Source organism: Nelumbo nucifera, chromosome 2 (genome assembly GCF_055504915.1).
Source record: "Nelumbo nucifera cultivar China Antique chromosome 2, China Antique-T2T, whole genome shotgun sequence".
In the NCBI taxonomy this organism is placed as follows: Eukaryota; Viridiplantae; Streptophyta; class Magnoliopsida; order Proteales; family Nelumbonaceae; genus Nelumbo; species Nelumbo nucifera.
The window spans coordinates 56,299,890-56,321,432 of NC_142650.1; the positions used below are offsets into that span (position 1 = coordinate 56,299,890).

General features: G+C 35.6%; 1 protein-coding gene and 1 pseudogene across 2 annotated transcripts; both read left to right on the forward strand.

Moving 5' to 3' along the window:
• Positions 1 to 1,123: 1,123 nt before the first annotated feature.
• On the forward strand, positions 1,124 to 4,030 carry LOC104586311 (S-adenosylmethionine synthase 1-like). Its single transcript, XM_010243489.3, has 2 exons — positions 1,124 to 1,258; positions 2,557 to 4,030. Exon 2 carries the CDS (start codon positions 2,559 to 2,561, stop codon positions 3,732 to 3,734), a length of 1,176 nt encoding a protein of 391 aa, XP_010241791.1. The 5' UTR covers positions 1,124 to 1,258; positions 2,557 to 2,558; the 3' UTR covers positions 3,735 to 4,030.
• A 5,460-nt stretch (positions 4,031 to 9,490) lies between these two features.
• Positions 9,491 to 14,598, forward strand: LOC104586310 (pentatricopeptide repeat-containing protein At2g29760, chloroplastic pseudogene; annotated as a pseudogene). Its single transcript, XR_016082123.1, has 6 exons — positions 9,491 to 9,698; positions 11,042 to 11,115; positions 11,268 to 11,293; positions 11,369 to 11,406; positions 11,492 to 11,533; positions 11,730 to 14,598. The product of XR_016082123.1 is annotated as a pentatricopeptide repeat-containing protein At2g29760, chloroplastic pseudogene (transcript).
• Positions 14,599 to 21,543: the final 6,945 nt, after the last annotated feature.

Consider the following 21,543-nt stretch of genomic DNA (forward strand, 5'->3'; position numbering starts at 1 on the left):
CCAACAAAATATAGACCAAAAATGGAGTTTTACACTGGTCCGTATTTACAACGAAAACAAACGCAGCCTTAAGAATAAACACGTGATTTTTTAAACGTGATGCACATTCTCTACAGCGTAGTTGGACTCGGTTAAAATTTAAAAATCTACAGGATTATTTTCCAGTGGAGCCCAACTAGATTTACTATGTATGTGTTTGGTACTGTTTATGTTTATTGAATTAATGTTTGTACTTTATATGCTGGTCCAGAAATGCAATAATTACAACTGTTTATGACAACTGGGCACCATTAGACACCATTTCAGTGTAATAGTGAATAAACGCCTAGCCGTTTGTGGAAGCTTCAAAAAATAACTTCTACAAACGGCTAGCATGCACATAAACCAAAGTTCACTTTTTACATTTTCAATGTATGCAGAAGAACAAGAGAGAGAAAATACTGAGATGGCACCTAAGTGGCACCATCAATAAACGTTTATTCATAATGGTACCATTTATGTTTATTGAATAAACGCTTGTACTATATTTGTTGGTAAAACCGAGAAATGTAATAATTGCAATCGTCTATGACAACTGGGCGCCTAGTGGCGAAGCCATTTGTGGAAGCTTCAAAAAATAAATGCTATAAACGGCTGGCATGCATATAAACCAAAGTTCACTTTTTACATTTTCGATGTATGCATAAGAACAAGAAAGAGAAAATGCTGAGATGATGCCTACGTGGCAACATCAATAAACGTAAACGGTACTAAACATCACGTAAGTAATGCGCAAGTGGTAAAAATGCAATAGGCGGCAAGTTATAGACGTTAGATCGCAACCACACATCCTGGGCCCACCACGTCCAAGACACTCCAATAGATAGGACGACCTATGATGAGTGAGTAAATAGAAGTGGCGTAGTGCTGCTACGATGAGGGCGTCCTCATTGTAACATAGCTGAGATACAATCACGCCAAGCCAACAAAGCGATGGGGGCCACATTAGATGACGTGGCGTTGAGGTGGAGGTGAGCAGTGATCAGTGAGCAGCTTGTCTCGGAAAGGACGGGAGGGGGGGACTGACTACGGAGCGAGTCTGACGAGATTGGGTCTCAGTTCAGAGCCCAGCCCACCAGTCCACCACCTTCTTCTTCGGCCTCCTATAAATACATTCCTCCCTCTCGACTTTCTCGTTCTCTCCGCAGCTCCCTTCCTTCTTTCCTTTTCTTTCTTCTTCAATCTCCAATTTCTTCACTGTCAATAGACAAAAACAGAGGTACGTGCTACAGTGGTCTCTCTCTTTCTCTCTTTTCTTCTCTCCTGATCATCATCCGAACAAGTGTGGATTTCGTTATATGTTTCGGATGGATTTGAATATAAAAATTGTTCAATTCTTACTGCATTTGTTTGTAAGTTTCAGTCCTGTAATGCTTTGATCTGATAGTTGATGATCGGGTTGGATCTCATTGGTTTGTTGTTATTGTTTTCATTGTTTACTTAGCTTGCTTGTTTGATTGGATGCTATGACTCGAAGAATTCTTTTTCGTTTCCAAATGATTTTAGTTGTATTCTACGTACTATTTAACTACTGACAAGAATATAGTCGCTTCTCTACCATTTTAATTACGTCTGAATTCTTTTTTCTCTGGCTCGTTTCATAAATCTATGTTTTAATTGTATTTATCCATTCGTGTTTTTTGCTTCTTCAGATGTTCCTTAGTCCTCACAGTCACAGCAGTTGTTTAATTCTTCAGATGTAATTAGTTTCGCAGATCAGATCTAGGGTCTTTCCTGTTTGAATTCCAGATTTTTTTTTCATTTACTTACAGTTACAGAACCTACTGTCATCGGTCTAAAAGAATGTATATCATAACAATGTGCATTTGTCATAAATTTTATTAGATTAATCATTTACCAATCGTCACTCGTGTACCGTGGATAAATAGTAAGTAAGATCGTCTTTAATCCTTTACTGCTCTGGGTAAGGTCCAAATTCTCAGCTCATTTGGAGAAAAATTAGCCTTTCCATTCCGGAAGCTTTATGAATCGGATTCTCCCAATGCGTTTCTTCAAGTGCAGGTTAATAAAGTGGAACCGAACATAATTTGGAATCAATCAAACAACGAACCATTTAACAGTGTTGGTAGTTCAATAGGTCTAAACATGGAATTTTTCATGGGAAATTTAATTTAATGTCACTTCATACTATGTTAATAAATGGTTAATCCTATGTTATTTTGGCATCAATATAATCTTTAGTTTGACCACAATCAAAGTGGTATCTCAAATCAATAATGGTATCTCTTTCAATCCAAACTGGGCAAATATGATTCTTCTATCCAATTGGAAAAGTTAGAAAAATGTAATCTGCAAATAGATGGTATTTATTTTGTTAGGCTTTCTATGTTGGGATTTCATGTCCTTATTTAGTGCAGAAAATACATTGAGTGCTCTACACATGTTCTGTCATCTATATCTCTTTTTTCCTCTTCTAATGGATAGTATTTATTTTATTAATACTTTTTCATACCTTTCTAATGTACTGCAGAAGATCTAACATCTGTTCTAATGCAGAAATGGACACCTTCCTGTTCACATCCGAATCCGTCAATGAGGGCCACTCTGACAAGCTGTGCGACCAAGTCTCCGATGCCATCCTTGATGCCTGCCTAGAACAAGACCCTGAAAGCAAGGTTGCCTGTGAAACCTGCACCAAGACCAACATGGTTATGGTCTTTGGTGAGATCACCACCAAGGCCACAGTCAATTACGAGAAGATTGTCCGTGACACTTGCAGAGGCATTGGATTTGTGTCATCTGATGTAGGTCTCGATGCTGACAAATGCAAAGTTCTTGTTAACATCGAACAGCAGAGCCCTGACATTGCCCAGGGTGTTCATGGTCACCTCACAAAGAAGCCTGAGGAAATTGGAGCTGGTGACCAAGGTCACATGTTCGGCTATGCAACAGATGAAACCCCGGAGTTGATGCCTCTCACCCACGTCCTTGCCACTAAACTTGGCGCCAGGCTCACTGAGGTGAGGAAGAACGGAACTTGCCCATGGCTGAGGCCTGATGGCAAGACCCAAGTGACTGTGGAGTACAGAAATGATGGTGGTTCCATGGTTCCTATCAGGGTCCACACTCTACTCATCTCTACTCAACATGATGAGACTGTAACCAACGATCAGATTGCAAAGGAGCTGAAGGAGCATGTGATCAAGCCAGTTATCCCATCCCAGTACCTTGATGAGAAGACCATATTCCACCTCAACCCTTCAGGTCGCTTTGTCATTGGTGGCCCCCATGGTGATGCAGGGCTCACTGGCAGGAAGATCATCATTGACACCTATGGTGGATGGGGTGCTCACGGTGGAGGTGCTTTCTCTGGCAAGGATCCAACCAAGGTGGACCGTAGTGGTGCTTACATTGTTAGACAGGCTGCCAAGAGTGTAGTGGCATCAGGGCTTGCTCGTCGCTGCATTGTGCAAGTTTCTTATGCAATTGGTGTGCCAGAGCCATTGTCTGTGTTCGTAGACACATACCAGACTGGGAAGATTCCAGACAAGGACATCTTGGCTCTTATCAAGGAAAACTTTGATTTCAGACCAGGAATGATTGCGGTTAACCTAGACCTCAAAAGAGGAGGTAACTTCAGGTACCAGAAGACTGCAGCCTATGGGCATTTTGGCCGTGCTGACCCAGATTTCACATGGGAGACTGTCAAACCTCTCAAGTATGATAAAGCATGAGCCAGTACTGTTTTTTTATGGTTTGGCTACTCCTCTCCTCTGAGGGAAGAAGATAAAGCATCCACAAGTTAACATGTCCTATCAGATTAATGTTCAACTTCAACCATCCAGTTCATAGAAACTGAAAAAGAAGAGCAGCAAGATAGAAGACAAGTCCTAGCTTGCAATTAAGCAGTAGTAGATTAGGGGTTATAGAATTCATTTCACCCATCTCTTGTCTTTGTTTTCCTCACTTTGGGATGTAGGCTTTTCTGCCAACAACACGTTAGTTGTTGCTGGGGTTTTTCAAAAACAAACTCTACCATTGATAAATTTTCAGTACATAAAATTGCATGCCTCTGTCTCCCCCACGGGGATGCTGTTGAAGAATGAAATCATGAAAGGTGTCTTTTATATGGTTATCGTTTTTTTTCGAAGCTACAAGGCAAAGAATTCCATTCATCAACATCATTACATCTCGCTCAGTGTGAGACCAGGTCATGGAGTCATTGTGAGATAAAGCATAATGGGATACTCCACGGGCCATCCTATTACAATTTTACAAGAACTAGACGTATGTTGCACAATGTAAGAGGAAAAGGTCAAAAGAAAGCTTTGACAGTCCAAAATGCTAAAGAATCAGCTTCTTCAGGTGAAGAACAATTGAATACTTGAAGGCTCTCCCCATTATAAAAGTACCAATGTCATCTCTGATAACCATATTGAAGGAGGGGGGAGCAGTATCTGTTTGAAGAACTAGTGGACTGTACCATCACTAGACTGATATAGCATTCATTGATTGATGCAAGTAGGGGCGTCAATTGGACTGGATTTGGTCCAACCCGATGCAGTCCAATGTGAGTCCGTTATAAATGGACCAGGTCCAATCCAGTCCAATGAATGTCTTGGACCAATTTGGACCAGTCCAATTTAATGTCTGGACCGTATAATCTGTTCAAATTTATTTTGATTTAGATTGGTTTCAACCCAAACCCGGTCCATTGACACATATATTCTTATCTTATATCAATGGACCAGATATTGACTTAATCCAACCCAATCCAATATAAATTTATTAAGGATGATGGACCAGGTCCAATCCAATCTAATAAATATTTTGGATAATTCAGTCCAATATGTCTTATTGATCCATCCAATCCATCCAAAATGTTTTGGACGATCCAATCCAAAACCGGTCCATTGACACCCTTAGATGCAAGAATGTGACTGTGAGGTGAAAGGTTTGCTGATTTGCTCTCAAAGAAAACCATATTTCACATCTTCCATACAAACCACATTGTTATTATACCTCTAATCAGCATAACTAAAGATGGGATAAGCCTCACCAGAAAACCTGTCAATACGAAGCCATTCACATAAGTCAAAGTTGTTGTGTTGATCAGTTCCGGAGTCCCATATGAAGGATCGATATATATGAACAGTTCCATACTGGTACTGCTCCCATACTGCAACGCCATAGATAGAAAAATTGATACGAGGAATTAGAGGCTCTAACTTCCAGAAGTTAAATTCATAGAAGTAATGGATTTTACATCGTCTGTTCCCTTGGTACGTACAGAAAATTTTCTGTGCCACATCATTTAAAAAAGTCACTTTAATTTCGAAATGGGAAAACAGGCTGGTATGGCAGATTAATATTGATCAATTTTCTGTACCAGCGGATGAATTCGAAGTAATGTGCTTATGAATTGAAAGCCTTTCTACAATATGTTAAGACTAACTCCCCATATTATACAAAAAACCCTGGCCTTCAAAAAAACAACCATGTCGGGCTGCATCCCCATTTGCAAGGCTATTTGGCTATGGAAATCATATCCCCCCTAGTATCCATTTTATCTGGAAATTCAGGCTTGCTAAACACTTAGTATTTCATTCATAGTTTTCAAAATCGGACTGGGCGGGACGGTCGGACCAGAAAAATTGGGAACCGGTCAGGTGACTGGTTCCATTTTTGCCCAAAATCGGATTTTTGCCAAAAAATATTGATTTGGTCAGCAAACTGTTGACCCAAGTAGTTGAATTGTTCGAAACGTTTAATAGTTTTGATAATTTTTTTTTAATTTTTTTATTTTTGATCAGAACTGGCCAATCATTCGGTTCGAATGATTGGACCATTCAACCCAGGAATCGGACCCCTGACCAGTTCGTTGTTCGGGTCGATTTTAAAAACCTTGATTTCATTTAATAAGTGCTTTAGGTGCCATGTTCCAAAGTCCACTCCGCACCATTGGATGGCAATTGCCAATTCTCCTCCATTGGCCACCCATTTAAATAGTACGTGTCACACAACATACGGTATTTTGAAATCCACTTAAATAAAGGAATCGCCTCTAGTAAGTGTGCACATGTGACAATTTTTTATGATGATGGTGATAGTAAATAATATGTTTCTAAAAGTTTTATAATTTTTTATATTTTTATGTCTATAAAAATTATTTTTATTTGTCACATTTATTTTTGTTTAATACGATGAAATATACAATATTAGATACATGCCCAAATATTTTCTACATTTTTTGTATCTTTATACTTTTGTGTGTTTTCATCTTTTTTAATTATTATTATTATTATTTAATTATAACATTAAAAGGGTTGACACATTTGCCCCAATAGGTTGAATTGTTGACTCACCACCAAACCGGAAAATAACTCCATATCTAGGTTAGTTTTAAATTTGTATGTTATTTTTAAAAACAAATTTTATTTGTCATATTTATTTTTCTTTAGGCTGCATTTGGTTGCAATGCAAATAAATTTGCACTGATGCAAAACCATGGCAGCGCAAATGATTTGAGTGTAAATTTTGACCTGTTTTTGTTTCAAATTTTAGCTTATTTTGTTTGATTGCAGTACAAATGAAGTAAATTAAGACATGACGCAATATAAAGTAAAATCCAAAGCAAACTTGAACAAGAATTTGCATTTTTTACATTTTGCACTCCCATGCATTTGTATTAGTGCAAATAAAGTTGCACTGCAACCAAACACAATCTTAATATAGTTAATTAATATAGGTTTCTATGAAAAAAATGAGAGTTAATACCCTAAATATAAGACTTAAGGTTGTGTTTGGAAACAATGCAAAATGGAGTGTAAATCCCAGTTCAAGGTAAATTTGCACTCTAGTTCACTTTTGCCTGTGTTTGGCAACATTACATTTATGCATTGGCAAATGACAGACCAATGCGTATTTACATTGATAATAAGATATAAAAGTACACCAATAAAAAAGAAGTATATTTGCATTCAAATGGGCTTTTGATAACAAAAAACATATTTTTTATTGAAATTTGTGTTTGCATCCATTACAGCTAAAAGTTTGTTTGATAAGAAGGTAAATTTGTTAGTGCAAATTTAACCCAACTTTGCAATTTATATGGACTGTTTTACACTCTACATATTTGCATCGTTTCCAAATGCAGCCTAATGAGAGAGAATTGAATGAGGATAAATGTAATAGTTCAAATTATCCTCATAATTGGAGAGGGACCAAAATAAAAAATAAGGGTATTCTAATAAGTGCCCATGTGCTTTGCATGTGGAAATTATATATAATAATAATAATAATAATAATAATAATAATAAAGAAAATAATAATAATAATAATACATCCAAAATTTTATGTATTTTTATTTTGTTTTTTATTATTAATCAAATGCATATTACAAAATTCAAATTTGATTACATGAACACCTCATCCAAATATATGATAATTAGATCGAATTATGAAGTTTCAAGTATTATTGACATGCCTACCTATTTGGCTAGACTCTTCTTTTTGTAGTATTTTATCTTTTCTCTTTTGTTCATTTATCAAAAAAATGTAAGATTTAAATAGAGGGAATGAGGCAAAAAGTAGTAATTCAATTTACAATTTAAGCCTTACTATTAAATAGGGACTAAATTAAAAAATGAGTATTTTGGTCACTGTTTTAAAAATCAGACCAGACTGAACGGTCAAACCATTTTGGCCCGAGAATTAGTCAAGTCACTAGTTCCATTTTGGCCCTGAACCATTATTTTACAAAAACAAAAAAATGTTGAAATGGTCAGAGAACCACTAACTCGTTTGTTCGACCTGATTAATTGTTTTCGGGTTACTTTTAAACCAATTCTAATTTATTTATTTATTTATTTTTAAAATAGAATTTAGAAAATAAAAAATAAAAAATAAAAAAATTTCATATCTCATAATCTTGTTTGATTTTTCCCGATGGCCAAAATTAGTTAGGGTTTTTAGTTTCTTTTTTATTTTGATTTTGAGTTTTTTTAATTTTTGTGATTCTTTTTAAGTTGTAATAGCAAAAAAATTGTAACTCCATTAAAGAAATTGAAAAATCGATGCAAGAGATGAGAGACTAAATACCAATCTTATATTAAAATCTGAGATACACCAAATCACTAATGAAGCAAATGATTTGAGATTTGAAAGAGATTTAGAGAGATGAGAGTGTTGTAAGAAGAGGGCAAATGGTGCTGTAGTGGCTGTGATGATGAACATTGAGATAAGACTTAATGAAAGGGGATTAAATGAGGTGAAAAGTAATAATTGAAGTTACATTTTTAATCTTTATAATTAGAGATGGATTAAATACACAAATATGGCCATTATATTAGTCACTAAAACGGACATTAAAACTATAATAAAATGACTTTTATACTCTTTCTCAAACAAAGAAATATAGGATAATTTTAGTCCAAAGAAGTTATACACTATTCACACTTTTATATATAGTATAGATGATAGATAGATTTTGATAAAACTTTATTCTAATAAGGTTCTTTAATTATGAAAGGTTTTTAGATGGTTTATGTTTAGTGTGGGTAGTGTTTTTCAGAGAAATGATGCCATTCAGCACCATGTAGTGTAGGCATTTAATAAAATAAAAATGTTGAATTTATTGTTTGGTTGGGATATTTATCATATAAATGTTTCTCTCAATTTATGTGAGAATCATTTATCATTCATTTTCAAGAGCTTTTTTTTTTGTTTTACTGTTTAGCATATATGGCGCCCAAATGAGTAATAACATCTAATGCTACAAGTGGCATTGAGCTGTTAAAAAATGTTTAAAACAGATTTTGTCCTGACTTTTGAAATAAAATTGTACAAAATATTTATTAAATAAATACCAACAATTTTTTATATTAATTAACACAAATCAACAGAAGGAGTGGTTGGTTGTAGGGTGAGCATTGTTCAGTTAAAAACCAAACTGAAAATTTCAATTTCGGCATTCATGATTAAAACTTTGGTTCATTGAAGAAATAGAATTAATCAAAATTTATTATATATGTATAATATAATATATATAATATTATATATTATTTGTATTAGTATAGTATTAATGAAATTTGGTTTTAGCCAACATAACAAAAAGTTGAATAAAAAATTTTGATTTTGGGTTCTTGGTTCTTTAATAATTCAGTTTTTGTTCGGTTTTTAAAAATTCTATTTATTCGATTCAGTTTTTTAACCGAATAAACCAAATTGGTTGGGGGTTTATGGGTTTGGGGATGGGCCACCCCATTTTCTAGCCCTTTGGAGCAATAAATAAATAAATAGAAGGGTGCGTTTGTCTGTTCATTTGAAATATGAAGGGAGGTTTATGCAGAGGTTAAAATAGGGGGAGGTTATTCAATAAAACATTTAGAGAATACTGGGGTGTTTAAGTTTTTGTCAGAAAGATACAGGGAGTGTTTAGTAATTTTCTATTTCCAGTTTTATCAGAGACTGAGACTGAGACTGAGACTGAGACTGAGACTGAGAGGGCGGGCTTGTTCACTTGTCCTTGAAGAAGATACACAGTTGATTACCAAAAAGAAGAAGAATATACACAGTCAATCTCCTGCCTTAGCCTTTTGCTAATCGTTGTTTCTCTTCACCTTCAAATCCCACATGCCCGTCTTTAGTCTCGCGAAGGGCGACTATTTTGTCAGTAATGTCCAGAGCATCTTATGATGGTGTGTTTTCATTTCTTCAATCATCCATCATTTCTCATTACTTTGTGGACATGATGTATATTTCTGATGCAAGGCATTGGAAATGCCTCTACTCTTGAATTTGTTTGCTTTATGATGGCGAATTAATTTGATAGTAAGGTGTTTTAAGATAACTTGTATCAACAGGAGGGAAGTTAGCTTCTTTCAGGAAAAATGTTACTCATTTTTGTATGGCTTTGATATAAGAAATTGTCTTAATGTATATCTAGAAAAGAACTGTGGGTATTCGGGGAATTGTATGGAGTGAGAGCAAAAAAAAATGTTTGCTCATGTTGCATCCAGTTTTTGCAGTCTTATCTTGTGTTGTTCCTTGAAGGGAATTGTGGTCGTGGTTTAAGTGAAATACTTGCTCTACAATTAGCAGTATCCTTACTGTTTGCAATCTTATCTTGCAATTCCTGAATAGGTTTTGACCCATAAATAAGGAACTGGCATTCCATACGGACTTTCTGATAATCCAATAGACATGTCTTTTGGTAATAAAAACTACTTGGCAACACATTGAGCGGTTGAAATACCCTTCCAAAAGGAAAGCATATCTGGAATTTTCCTTCTATTTACGAGTTCTTTGTAAGTTTATGAATCAACAAAAATCTGCAGTCTATTATTATGTGGAGTCTTAAGAGAGATAGCATTTTAGGGGGCGTTTGCCAATAGAAGATGTTTTTGTTTTCTAAAACAAAGCCATACACATTGGTTAAAGCCCTTAGTGGTTGGGGCATGCGGTTTATAAGCTAGAAGTCTATCTTGGCATATACATCCTTTTTGTTAACTGTTAAGTGAGCCATAGATACCTTTGTTTATAATTTCCATCTTAGAGTGGGAAACTTGGTAATCATATTGCATAGACACTTACACTGTATAAATAGGGATCCGCCATAAACTACTATTAGGGAGGGGAGGGGGGGGGGGTATTACAATTACCTATAAATGTTCCTCTATGCTTTTGAGCTTCAAAATGCAGGAATATACAAAGTGAAATTATCTTTCTCCTCTTTCCAAGTTATTATTGAGACTTTCTTATCTTCTCAATTGCTAGTATTCTCTTCTCTGGCAATGGCATTGGAAAGTCATTAGAATCTTACCAGAAGTCCAGCTGACAAGAGCTTAGAGCTATTACATTACAACACCATGGAACTTGTTGGGGTTCTTCAATTCTCCATATGTACTCTTTTGTATTTCTTTGTGTTGTAACATATTGCACAGGTTCCCTCTGAGTGAATTACTTAACAGTTCTTTTCTGCAAAGTTCTTTATGCCTTTTCTTTGAAAGATAGTAATTTTCCTTGTTATATCATGGTGCAGGAGTTCTGGAAGAATTAATTGAAGATTCAAAGTTTGCTCCTCTAAATGTTGATATTCCTAGATATGGCCCATCTGTAAGATCATTATTTTTACTCTTATTTTATATATTTACATCTATAAACTCTCTGTCATTACCTTCTCAATCATGCTTATGTGCTTGCCCTATCTCCGTAATTTTCTTTTTGCAAAATGAACTGAGCCACGAGAGTTATTATTTCTTTTACAGGCTTTGTTGCTGCTGGGACAGTGCAGGTAATTGCTAATGTTCTATTAATACTTGCTTTTCTCCCATCCATAGACAAGTTACATCTACTTTTGTTGGTCCAGAACTTCTTTTCTGTATGGTGTTGAGCAACTGGTATCAGGTAATTGCACCATTAGATTATTAATCTACTTCTTAGATACTCTTTATCTGATCAGTTTTGATTGAATGTCTCCCTATATTTTCAGATACAGAAACTTCTAAAGGAGTTGGATAGTGAGTGTCTCAAGGTAACTTGTAACCAGTATTACTGTGATGTTTTGTAACGTTCATAATTTCCATTTCTTTTCTCCCTCATCTCTTATTATCATAAGTTCTTTTGTCTGGGCAAATATTGTTGTATGACAACAAGACCTCTTTATGTCTTTGCTTCATTGAACTTGGTTATCAAGCAAAACTTGTATCTAACTTTTCATTTTTCAGCAGGTTATTCTTATTCATTGCACTGAAGACATGCTTTCTAGCTCGCTTTCGGAAGCAATGCATACTCAACAGTTCAATTTGCACCCGAAGAATATATCTTCATATATATATATTTTTTTGTGCGGTTTGTACAGTGTAGTTTCCTCAACTTGATCCAGCTTTCTTTTCCAAACAAATCTTCTCTACATCCCTTTGTAGAAAAAGAAGATGCAGAATCATGATCTTATGCAGTTTTTCAGTAATGAAGTTCAAACATCAATACTTTTCTGCAGTGCCAAAAGTAACCACAAAATGTATCTGGGAAGCCAGATAAAGGGCTGCATCACTTTGAGCAATTATAACTTGCTCTTCTTGTTGCTTGATACCTCAAAGCAACAATGAGACTGACTTCCATCACAAAACTACTCAAACTAAGACGTCCGCATGAATTCCTGATGGAGCATTGTTCAGACATGAAAGAATTGATGAAGTTTCATTGCCAAATTATTACAAATGGCCTTTCCACTGAAACCATCTTTCTCAGCACCCTTCTATCCTTTTGTGCAACCCCCACTTCTGGGAACCTGGGTTATGCTCGATTGATTTTCAGTCAGATAGATATGCCCAATGTGTTCATGTTCAATACCATGATCAGAGGTTATGCTTGGAGCTTTAATCCTAAAGAAGCCATCTCTGTTTACATTCACATGCTCCGTTCTGGGTTATTTCCCAATAAGTACACATTCCCCTTTGTGATCAAAGCCTTATCAAGGGTTACCGACTCCACAAATGGTGAAGCCATCCACAGTTCCATCATTAAGTTTGGGCATGACTTGGATATTTTTGTCTCAAATTCCCTTATGCACATGTATGAGAACTTTGGATTCACAGAAGCTATCTTCAAGTTGTTCAATGGAATCAGTAAACCAGATCTAGTCTCATGGAATATTGTTATTGGCAACTTTTCTCAATATGGTTGCCCTAGTGATGCATTAATTGCATTTGGTGAGATGTGTTCTAGTGGAGTTAAACCCAGTGCAGTTACACTTCTTGCTCTTCTCTCTGCTTGTTCCAAATTAGGGGATCTGCATCTTGGAAAATCAATTCATTTATATATAATAAAGAAGGACATGCAGATGAGTGTAAATCTTGAAAATAGTCTACTTGATATGTATGCAAAACTTGGAGACTTGGTTTCTGCAGGAAAATTGTTCTGTAGAATGTCTGTGAAAACGGTTATCTCATGGACCTCTATGGTTGATGGTCTTGTTCGAATTGGGGAGGTTGAACGTGCATCTTTACTTTTCAATCAGATGCCATGTAGGGATACAACATCTTGGAATGCAATGCTTAATGGGTTTATAGTGGCAAGGGACATGGATTCTGCTAATCAGCACTTCAAGGCAATTCCCCAAAGGGATTTGGTTTCATGGAACAGTATGATTGTTGGATATGCTCAGAACAAGAAAATTGTGAAAGCCTTGGAGTTCTTTAGGGAAATGCAAATTTCAGGGGTAAAGCCAGATCAGATCACTCTTGCAAGTGTGTTGACTGTCTGTGGTTTAATTGGTGCTCTTGATCATGGAGAGGTTACTCACTCTTGCATGGAGAAACAGAATATAAAGGGTGAAGAGATTGAGATAGCTCTAATGGATATGTACTGCAAGTGTGGGGCTCCAAGGAAAGCTCTAAAAGTATTTGATGAAATGTTTAGGAAGTCCGTTTTGGCCTGGAGTGCCATGATTGTTGGATTTGCCATGAATGGTCTTGCTAAGAGTGCTCTTTTGTTCTTCTCCAGAATGCAGGTTGCTGGAATAAGACCAAATGAGATAACATTCCTTGGTGTTCTATGTGCCTGTAGTTATGCTGGTCTAGTCAAAGAGGGTCAAACATTCTTCAATGCAATGAAGCAGGTGTATGACATCCAACCAAGGTCTGAACATTATGGGTGCATGGTTGACATTCTTGGTCGTGCAGGCCTCTTATACGAGGCAGAGAGCTTTATTCAAAACATGCCCATCAAACCTGATGCAGGTGTTTGGGGGGCCCTACTTGGTGCATGTAAAATGCATGATGAAGTTCATATGGGTGAGAATGTGGCAAAGATTTTAACCGATATGGACCCAAATGATTCAGGTCGTTATGTCCTCCTCTCCAACATTTATGCTGCACAAAAGAGATGGCCTGATGTAGAAAGAGTGAGAAAGTTGATGAGAGCACATGGAGTGCGGAAGACGCCTGGTGTGAGTTTGATTGAGCTGCGAGGTGAGATGCACCAATTTTTGGCTGGAGACACATCACACCCTGACACCCAAGAGATATACTTGACACTGGAAGAGATCACCAGAAGACTAAAAGGGGCGGGGTATGAACCAGATGGAGCTCAAGTGTTATTTGACATCGATAATGAGGATAAGGAACAAGTCATCTTCTATCATAGTGAGAAATTGGCCATTGCTTATGGGATCTTGAAGGCTGCTCCAGGGACTGCCATAAGAGTCGTGACAAATCTTCATGTTTGTGGTGATTGTCATTCTGCTGCAAAGTCAATCTCAAAGGTCTTTAATCGCAAAATAATCATTAGAGATAGGAATAGGTTTCATCATTTCAGAAAGGGTGAGTGTTCATGTTTAGGTTAGGGATGAAAGGAATAGGTGGAATATCAAACAAGGTATTTGAGAATCATCCTCACCATTTGGAATAAAAACAAAGACACACACGGTCTGCAAAGAAGCATTGAATTTGAATGTTTTTTCTCTTGGGTTGGAAGGATGGATCCACCTCAAAGGACTGAGGTAAATATTTTACTTGGGCCTGGGGTTGCCATTTTGGTTATACTTGGTTCATCCAATTTTTTATTTATTTATCAAAACAATCCCAAGGATTTCATGTAGGTGGATTACAGTCCTCACTAAAAACATACAAATTTATAGCTCTATGTTAATAACAACAATACACACACACACACACATATGCTTTACAAATGCACTGCATGCCACACATCCCATAGCGAACATTCTTCTTTGCTATTTGTAGAGGTGGATCCCAAACACAGTATCACATATGCATTGGACCTTTAACCACTCTGATATCTTCCTCCTCCTCATCATCATCATCCATGCCTTATCCCAACTATATGGGTCGGCTACATGAATCCTGTAAATGATGAACCTATGCAACTCTTTGGGTACCTCACCCACCAGACAAGGTGAGTACCATAGTTAAGAGTTTTTTTTTTTTTTTTGGGAAACAATTGAGGGTTGTATAAATAAACTTGTTTAGTCAGCACTTCAAGGAGGCCAAGAAATGCAATGTAATAGTGAGAAAACTCAGCACCCAAGGGTAGATACCAAAAAATAGTTGCTAAAGAGAAGTACTCCACAAAACAAATTTAATAATACGCTCAATCTTATGGGCCATTTGATAACAGCTGCTTTGACTGAACTGAATGGCTTATTGCTTTGTCTTTTAGTGAAAAAGTTACAGGTTATGAGCTCTTACTGGCTAGAAGCTGAAGTTGGGTTGATTATTATACTCCCTAATATTTTGTCATTTAATTATTTTATCCACTGAAGGACAAGACAATAAGTTATTCAGTTCAGCCACTTGAACCAAATTGCTTTGGTCAAGCTTAGGCACCTTTCTTTCAATGTCAAATAGGCAGAAAGTTTTTGAGGCTGAAATGTATTATGTTTTGCCCCCTTTCAGTGAAAGCTTAATTTTCTTTGGCATTTACATCAAAACAAATTTGAGGGGGTATAAATAAGTGTTTTTTTTTTCTTTTTTTTTGTAAAAATGGCAGAAATAAAAGCCCAAATATTTTCATTTGAAATATGGTGATCATCATCATCATCATCCAAGCCTTATCCCAACTATATGGGGTCAGCTACATGAATCCTGTTTCGCCATTCCTTTCTGTTTAATGCCATGTCTATTGTTAAATTATGGACGCTTAGATCATTTCTAACTACTTTGACCCATGATGTCCATTTTGGTTTATAGATCTTTTTTTGTTTTTTTTTTTATTTTTTTATTATAGGTGTTGTTGATGGTCTTCTATGCACATCACAAAAATTTTTTATGTTGTATCTAAATAAAATTTATATCAATAGAAGTGCCTTTTCATCTTTAACTTACATAACTTTGTTTAAAGAAAAAAAAATGAAAACCATGACCTGATAAACTGTGTTCTAACTGTTAAATAGGCCTTCTATTTTTGATTGATCACTAAGTGCGAAAGAAGATTATAATACTGAAATTTGACAAACAAGGACATAGAATGGAAGAATGAAATTAATAAATTATTTGCAGTTCAAGATCAGAGCAAATAAACACTATAGCTCATGGAAGACTTGCATTAATTACTCATTGAGCTGACATCATCACCATCCACGTCAAAACTCATCTGGATTCAGTATACAAATTTCTACAATTCCACCTTATTTCTAGATTTCTATCATTGTTCAAGCATAGTTTGTGCCAATGTTCAGACGTTTTATGTTTTATTTTTTTTCAAAACTGGTTCAGAGGGGTCGGTTTAAGTCCCGGCTACCCTCTGAACCATGGTCTGACCCTATACAACCCCTGTAAGGACATATCGGGAAGTTCCCGGCACGATACGGGCCGATATGTATTGATACTTTGAACCTTGGTTTGTGCTGAGTATAGTGTAGACATTAGTGAGTAATTAGTCTAACAAAAGTCAAAGGTACAAGTAATCTATAGAATTTATGACCCGCTTCCACTTTTTTTTCAAAGCCTTACATGGGAAAATTTTGGGACCTTTTAAATTTTCACTAGTTTGTTTCATTCAGGATAAAATTATCATCTTCATTAAATTGCAGACGCAATGCATAGGACTTCTTTCAATGGTTTCCATTTTCCTTGTGCCCCTTCCAATCTAGATCCACATAGTGGCCATCTTACATTTATCTCTAGAAAGGGTTGTAGTTTGCACAAGCAGTGCCTCTGTCAAGTGGGTTCCTCATTATCAACAGTTCCAGGGGTTGGCAGGCACTATTGTAAAAGAGCAAACTACAGTTAAAACTTCTAGCACATTGTTTTGTTTGGGTAGAAGACTTTAGTTCTACAACTAAACTTCATTTATTTTTTGAGACTCCTAGAACGAATTTGAATACAATACAACTTATTTTGATGCGTGAAATGATTTATTTTCTTGATAACCTTGTTATGTACCCTGGATTTGAGAGAACCATCTGGATGATATAAAAAGATGAGTTTAATTGTATTCGTGGGTTTTCTTCATTATCGTTTTTGTATGAATAATATATAAAAACAAAATCTTGATGATAAATTCCAGCATGATATTTGTGCTTATTCTTACAAAGTCATCTTTCTAGTACAATTCAAGCTTTATGAATGAAACAATGTCCTTGTGGAGTAATGGTGTAAGCCATGTAGAGTAGTGGCCGGATTATTTATGCCAGACCATCAGGTGAGGAACTCTGTGGATCAATTGTGATCTTCTTTCCTTTTCTTTCTGCTATTAACCCATAAGTTTCTCTTATCATCTTTATTTTAAGCATGGTTTGTAATTTTGATATTGATGGACACTTTGCCATATACTGATGGAGATATCTTGAAGATATTTTGCTAATTTCGCTAAGATGTTTGGAAAATATAAAAAATCAGGAAAGTTTTTTAAAAACATGGAATTGGTTAATAAACCTTTATGGAATTATTAGAAGAAATATAATTGCAAATTTAAGGCTCAAAACCATAGAAAAAACCGTATAAATCAAATAAGAGTAAATTAAGCGACTTTCATAGGTATATTTCTCTTTCTTTCTTTTAGCCTTTTAGTCATCTTCTTTTTATAAAGTACGTTTTACTTGTCATTTTGACTTCTATCTTTTTTTTGTTACTATATGCTTTGATTAGATTGAGAATACACTCTTTTGTAGTTATATGCATTTTTATTCTTTTGAATTGTAATGACTAAGTGAATCATATAAAAAGAGTAAGCCAATTATCCAATCACCAATTCTCCAATGGTTCTTTTAGGAAAATGCTTTTAAAAAATTATGATGATTTTAATAAAATATCAAAAGTTATTCTGAAATTTTAAACCTTAAATATATAGTTTATCAATGAAATTTGAAATATCGCCAGCACATCGATAAAACATCAGGGATATTTGGAAAAAGATATTCTTGAAAAGCTTCATTTTGCCACTTAGCAAAATGGGGTATATTGGGGATATTTCCCTGAATATCACTGATACTGAGAACCATAATTTTTAAATGTGATCATTTTCCTAATCCATGTCAGCTCCATATCCTGTAGTTCGTTAGAACTCTCCCTGGAAGTGAAATTTTGTATTTTAGAACTCTCCCTGCTATATTCCATGGTGTTTGGATTTTAGGTGACAACAGATCAGAATCCATGTGCATGAGAAAAACAAAACAGAAAAAGAAAAAGATCAGATCCACACAGGCATTAATACTCAATTGAGAAGCCTGAGAGGTAGAATTTTAAGTTGGGGAAAACCTATACTGCTGGAAAGACATTGTACTCGAAGAGCTTTGACCAATCAATCCCTCCTATGAATTTTGATACATACCACCTGATTGGTTACCATTCTTATGATTACTGTTAATTGGTTAGTTAACATATAGTCTTAAATTTAAATTAATAATTTCAATTGAAAATTCAAAAAGATAATTGAATTATATGTGACAATCATTAGACAATACAGAAGGTAAAAAGTATAGAATCAAAGTCCAAGTATGACAAAGAGAAGAAATTGAAAAACTATGCCCGGCCATCACATGAGCTACATTATTCCCAGAAATGGCATGTAGAGTGTATGACCATCCTGAAAGGTCTTAGGTCTCTTAGAAGTTGAGCTGTGTTTGGTTTCAAAGAAAAGAAAGGGAAATTAAGTCAATTAAGGAAGAGGTTTCCCTTCCTTACCTTTCAAACCAGACACAGCCTTAGAGTGTGGTTAAGTTGAAAATAAGGAAGCTAGTGATGGTGTTCTTTGTAGTCTATTTTTGGATGTTATGGGTACTGGTAGCAATAGTCGTTCTCTTTGGAAAGATACGGGCCCACTAGTATTTCTTGGGAAGCTCATCCCATGGCCATGGCTGACCCGTCAGCTTGGCTACAGAATTATCTTTCTTTTTCATTTTTTACTTGTTATTTATTAGCCTTTTACTTTAGGAATAGAAATAAAGAGAAACTGCCGACAATGTTGGGATTCATCAGAATAATTTTATGACTGCACCAGAAGCACAGCAGTTCTGCCATAAACATAGTCTAGGTGCAGATTTGCAATATTATATGAAGACTACTTGCAAAATTTGATGACACCAGATAAGATCACCATACTGAAAATCCTATAAAAGGCATTCAAAAAAACCTTGGAACGGACTTTTAAGATCCATGAGCAATTGAGCATTACCCTATTGGGTTTACATTAATTGATCTAGTTAAAAATACTGAGTATATATAATCCGAGAGATTGCACACCTTAGTTACATAAAGCAGAAGTGAAATATAAACAATCATTTTTTTTTCTTAATAATTAGTCACGTGTTGTATACTTCAACCTTGACTTAAGAAAGCTGTGAGCCCAAACCATTCCAAGAATTATATGGAAAATTCTGGGGCTTTTAACCAGTTTATTCCCAATAGCTATATGAATATGCTCCATAAATTATAAAGGTATTGTCTAGGATCCTAATTCCTAAGAATAGTTTTCACTTGGCCTTCAGTTTTCCTTCAACAAAGCACAAGCCCAGGGAATCTTCTTTCAATCCAGACGTGGAACCACATTTTAGGTTGGGTAAGCAGTGCCACCATCAAATAGGGATCCTCGAGAGGGGTCCAGAAAGTGACAAGCAGTCCCATTAAACAAGAGAAGAATCACCCACAGTTGACTTCAGAGAATGCTCCTGGATGAAATTTCTGGCATAATACTTGTTTAGCCAACTCTATTCTAGCTTGGTCCTACAACAAATAGTGTTACTATGAATTGAGTAGATCATTTTATGATGTAAAATGACTTAAATTGCTTAATAGATTTTTTAGTTTATATACCTTCCCCACAAAACTGATGATAAGGGGTCCAACTCTGGATTTGCGAAAACCACCTGAATAATTCAAACAAGTGATCATAACTAAAAACTCAAAAAAAAAAAAAAAAACATAAAATTTGACATTTGGATGTCAGGTCCATGACAGTATGACACATCTTGGAAAATGTAGACCTAAGTTTCTGAATATTCTTACCAATGTAAAGATCTGGAAATTCAAGACAGAGTTCTGATAGAGGTTGAGCAGTTTCCACCTGATGTTGCACAAAAAAAAAACATGACATATGATATAAATTTAAGGTATACATATTTACAATTGTTTATACCACAAGAATACATCTGGGAATAGCTTCATTTTAGTTTTATCTGCCTTGAAGTATTCTTATTTTTAGGATTCCATGCAATAAGCATACTCCATTTTCCAAAATTTGGCCATGCTAGACACTTCCAACATTTGGACAAAACTTTTTCTAACCATACCACTCAGGTCTTGACAAGTTACATAAATATCATCTATACAATCTAATGTGAAATTAGCTCATTCAAGTATATGCCTTTATTGTTGCATACTGAATGTGTACTGATCAAATACAATTATACATGCTAAATATACTATATTTTGATAACCGCATGCTATGTATACTTTTACCATTTTAAGTATATAAAGGTGGCACTTGCATAAACTTTCTCCCAAGTAAATTACTCTAGTGATGAAAGTTTGGTTGGGTCAACCTGAATGTGGCCCGCACTTTGGGTTGGGAAAGACTGGTATTTTACGACCTAGGGTTAGGCCTGGTTGAGGTATTGGCAAACCTAACTTAAGCGGGGTACAGAAAAACATACAAATATATCATTTATGTATAATAAAATCATGGATTTCAATACTCGGTTTAGTGATTATGGAGTTGAATTGTTTTGTAAAATAACCTGGTTCCAGCCCATCTAGAACAATGTAGGTGTTTCCATACTTGAAAGTTTTCATTTAAAACTGAACCTGACCTAACCCAGCCAACCAACTCAACTGGCTTAGTCAGAGTTCTACTATAGTTGATGAATTTGCATGTCAGGTTGGCCCTAGGAGTGCAAATCAGGTACCTCATTTGAAGAATTTACACAGCAGGCCAAGGTCCTCAGGCTGGGTGGGCCCATTCAGTTTTTAACAAATCTTCAACCCAAGAACACCCAAGTTGCACCTAGTTGGCTCAAAATCCAATCATACCCACGCAAGTTGCATCCTTCATGATAATCAACGTCCAACAATGGAAGGCATGATTTTTATGTCTCTACGTATATAGATAACAATGTTTCTACCTCCTCAAAATGAAATCATGCATATGGATAGGATATGATGGTTTACCAGTCCCAATAGAATAATGAACTTCTCCATGTTGTAGATAAAAGATTTCATGGAAGAGCTGATAAACCAAGTAAAATGTAATCATACATAACCAACCAAAAGAAAAAGAAATGCTCAAAACTTTTACCTGAGGTTAACGAATGAAACATACAAAGAAAAATACCAATCAAAAGGATAAACCTTTCCTAAGCAACAACTTTTAGAAAATGATTTCACAGAAGAATGAAGTAATAAGATTAACACATACATCTGTAAGAGTTGTAGCCAATTGCTTCGACAAAAATGGTTCCATCAAAACTAGCAGGCCAGTAGAGCTGGTTAAGTCAATTAAACAGTCCCATTGCTTGTTCAGCTCAGTAATATTTGTTGCAGTAAGAATAATCACATTTCGGCATTTGATCTACAAGAAACACGGAATACA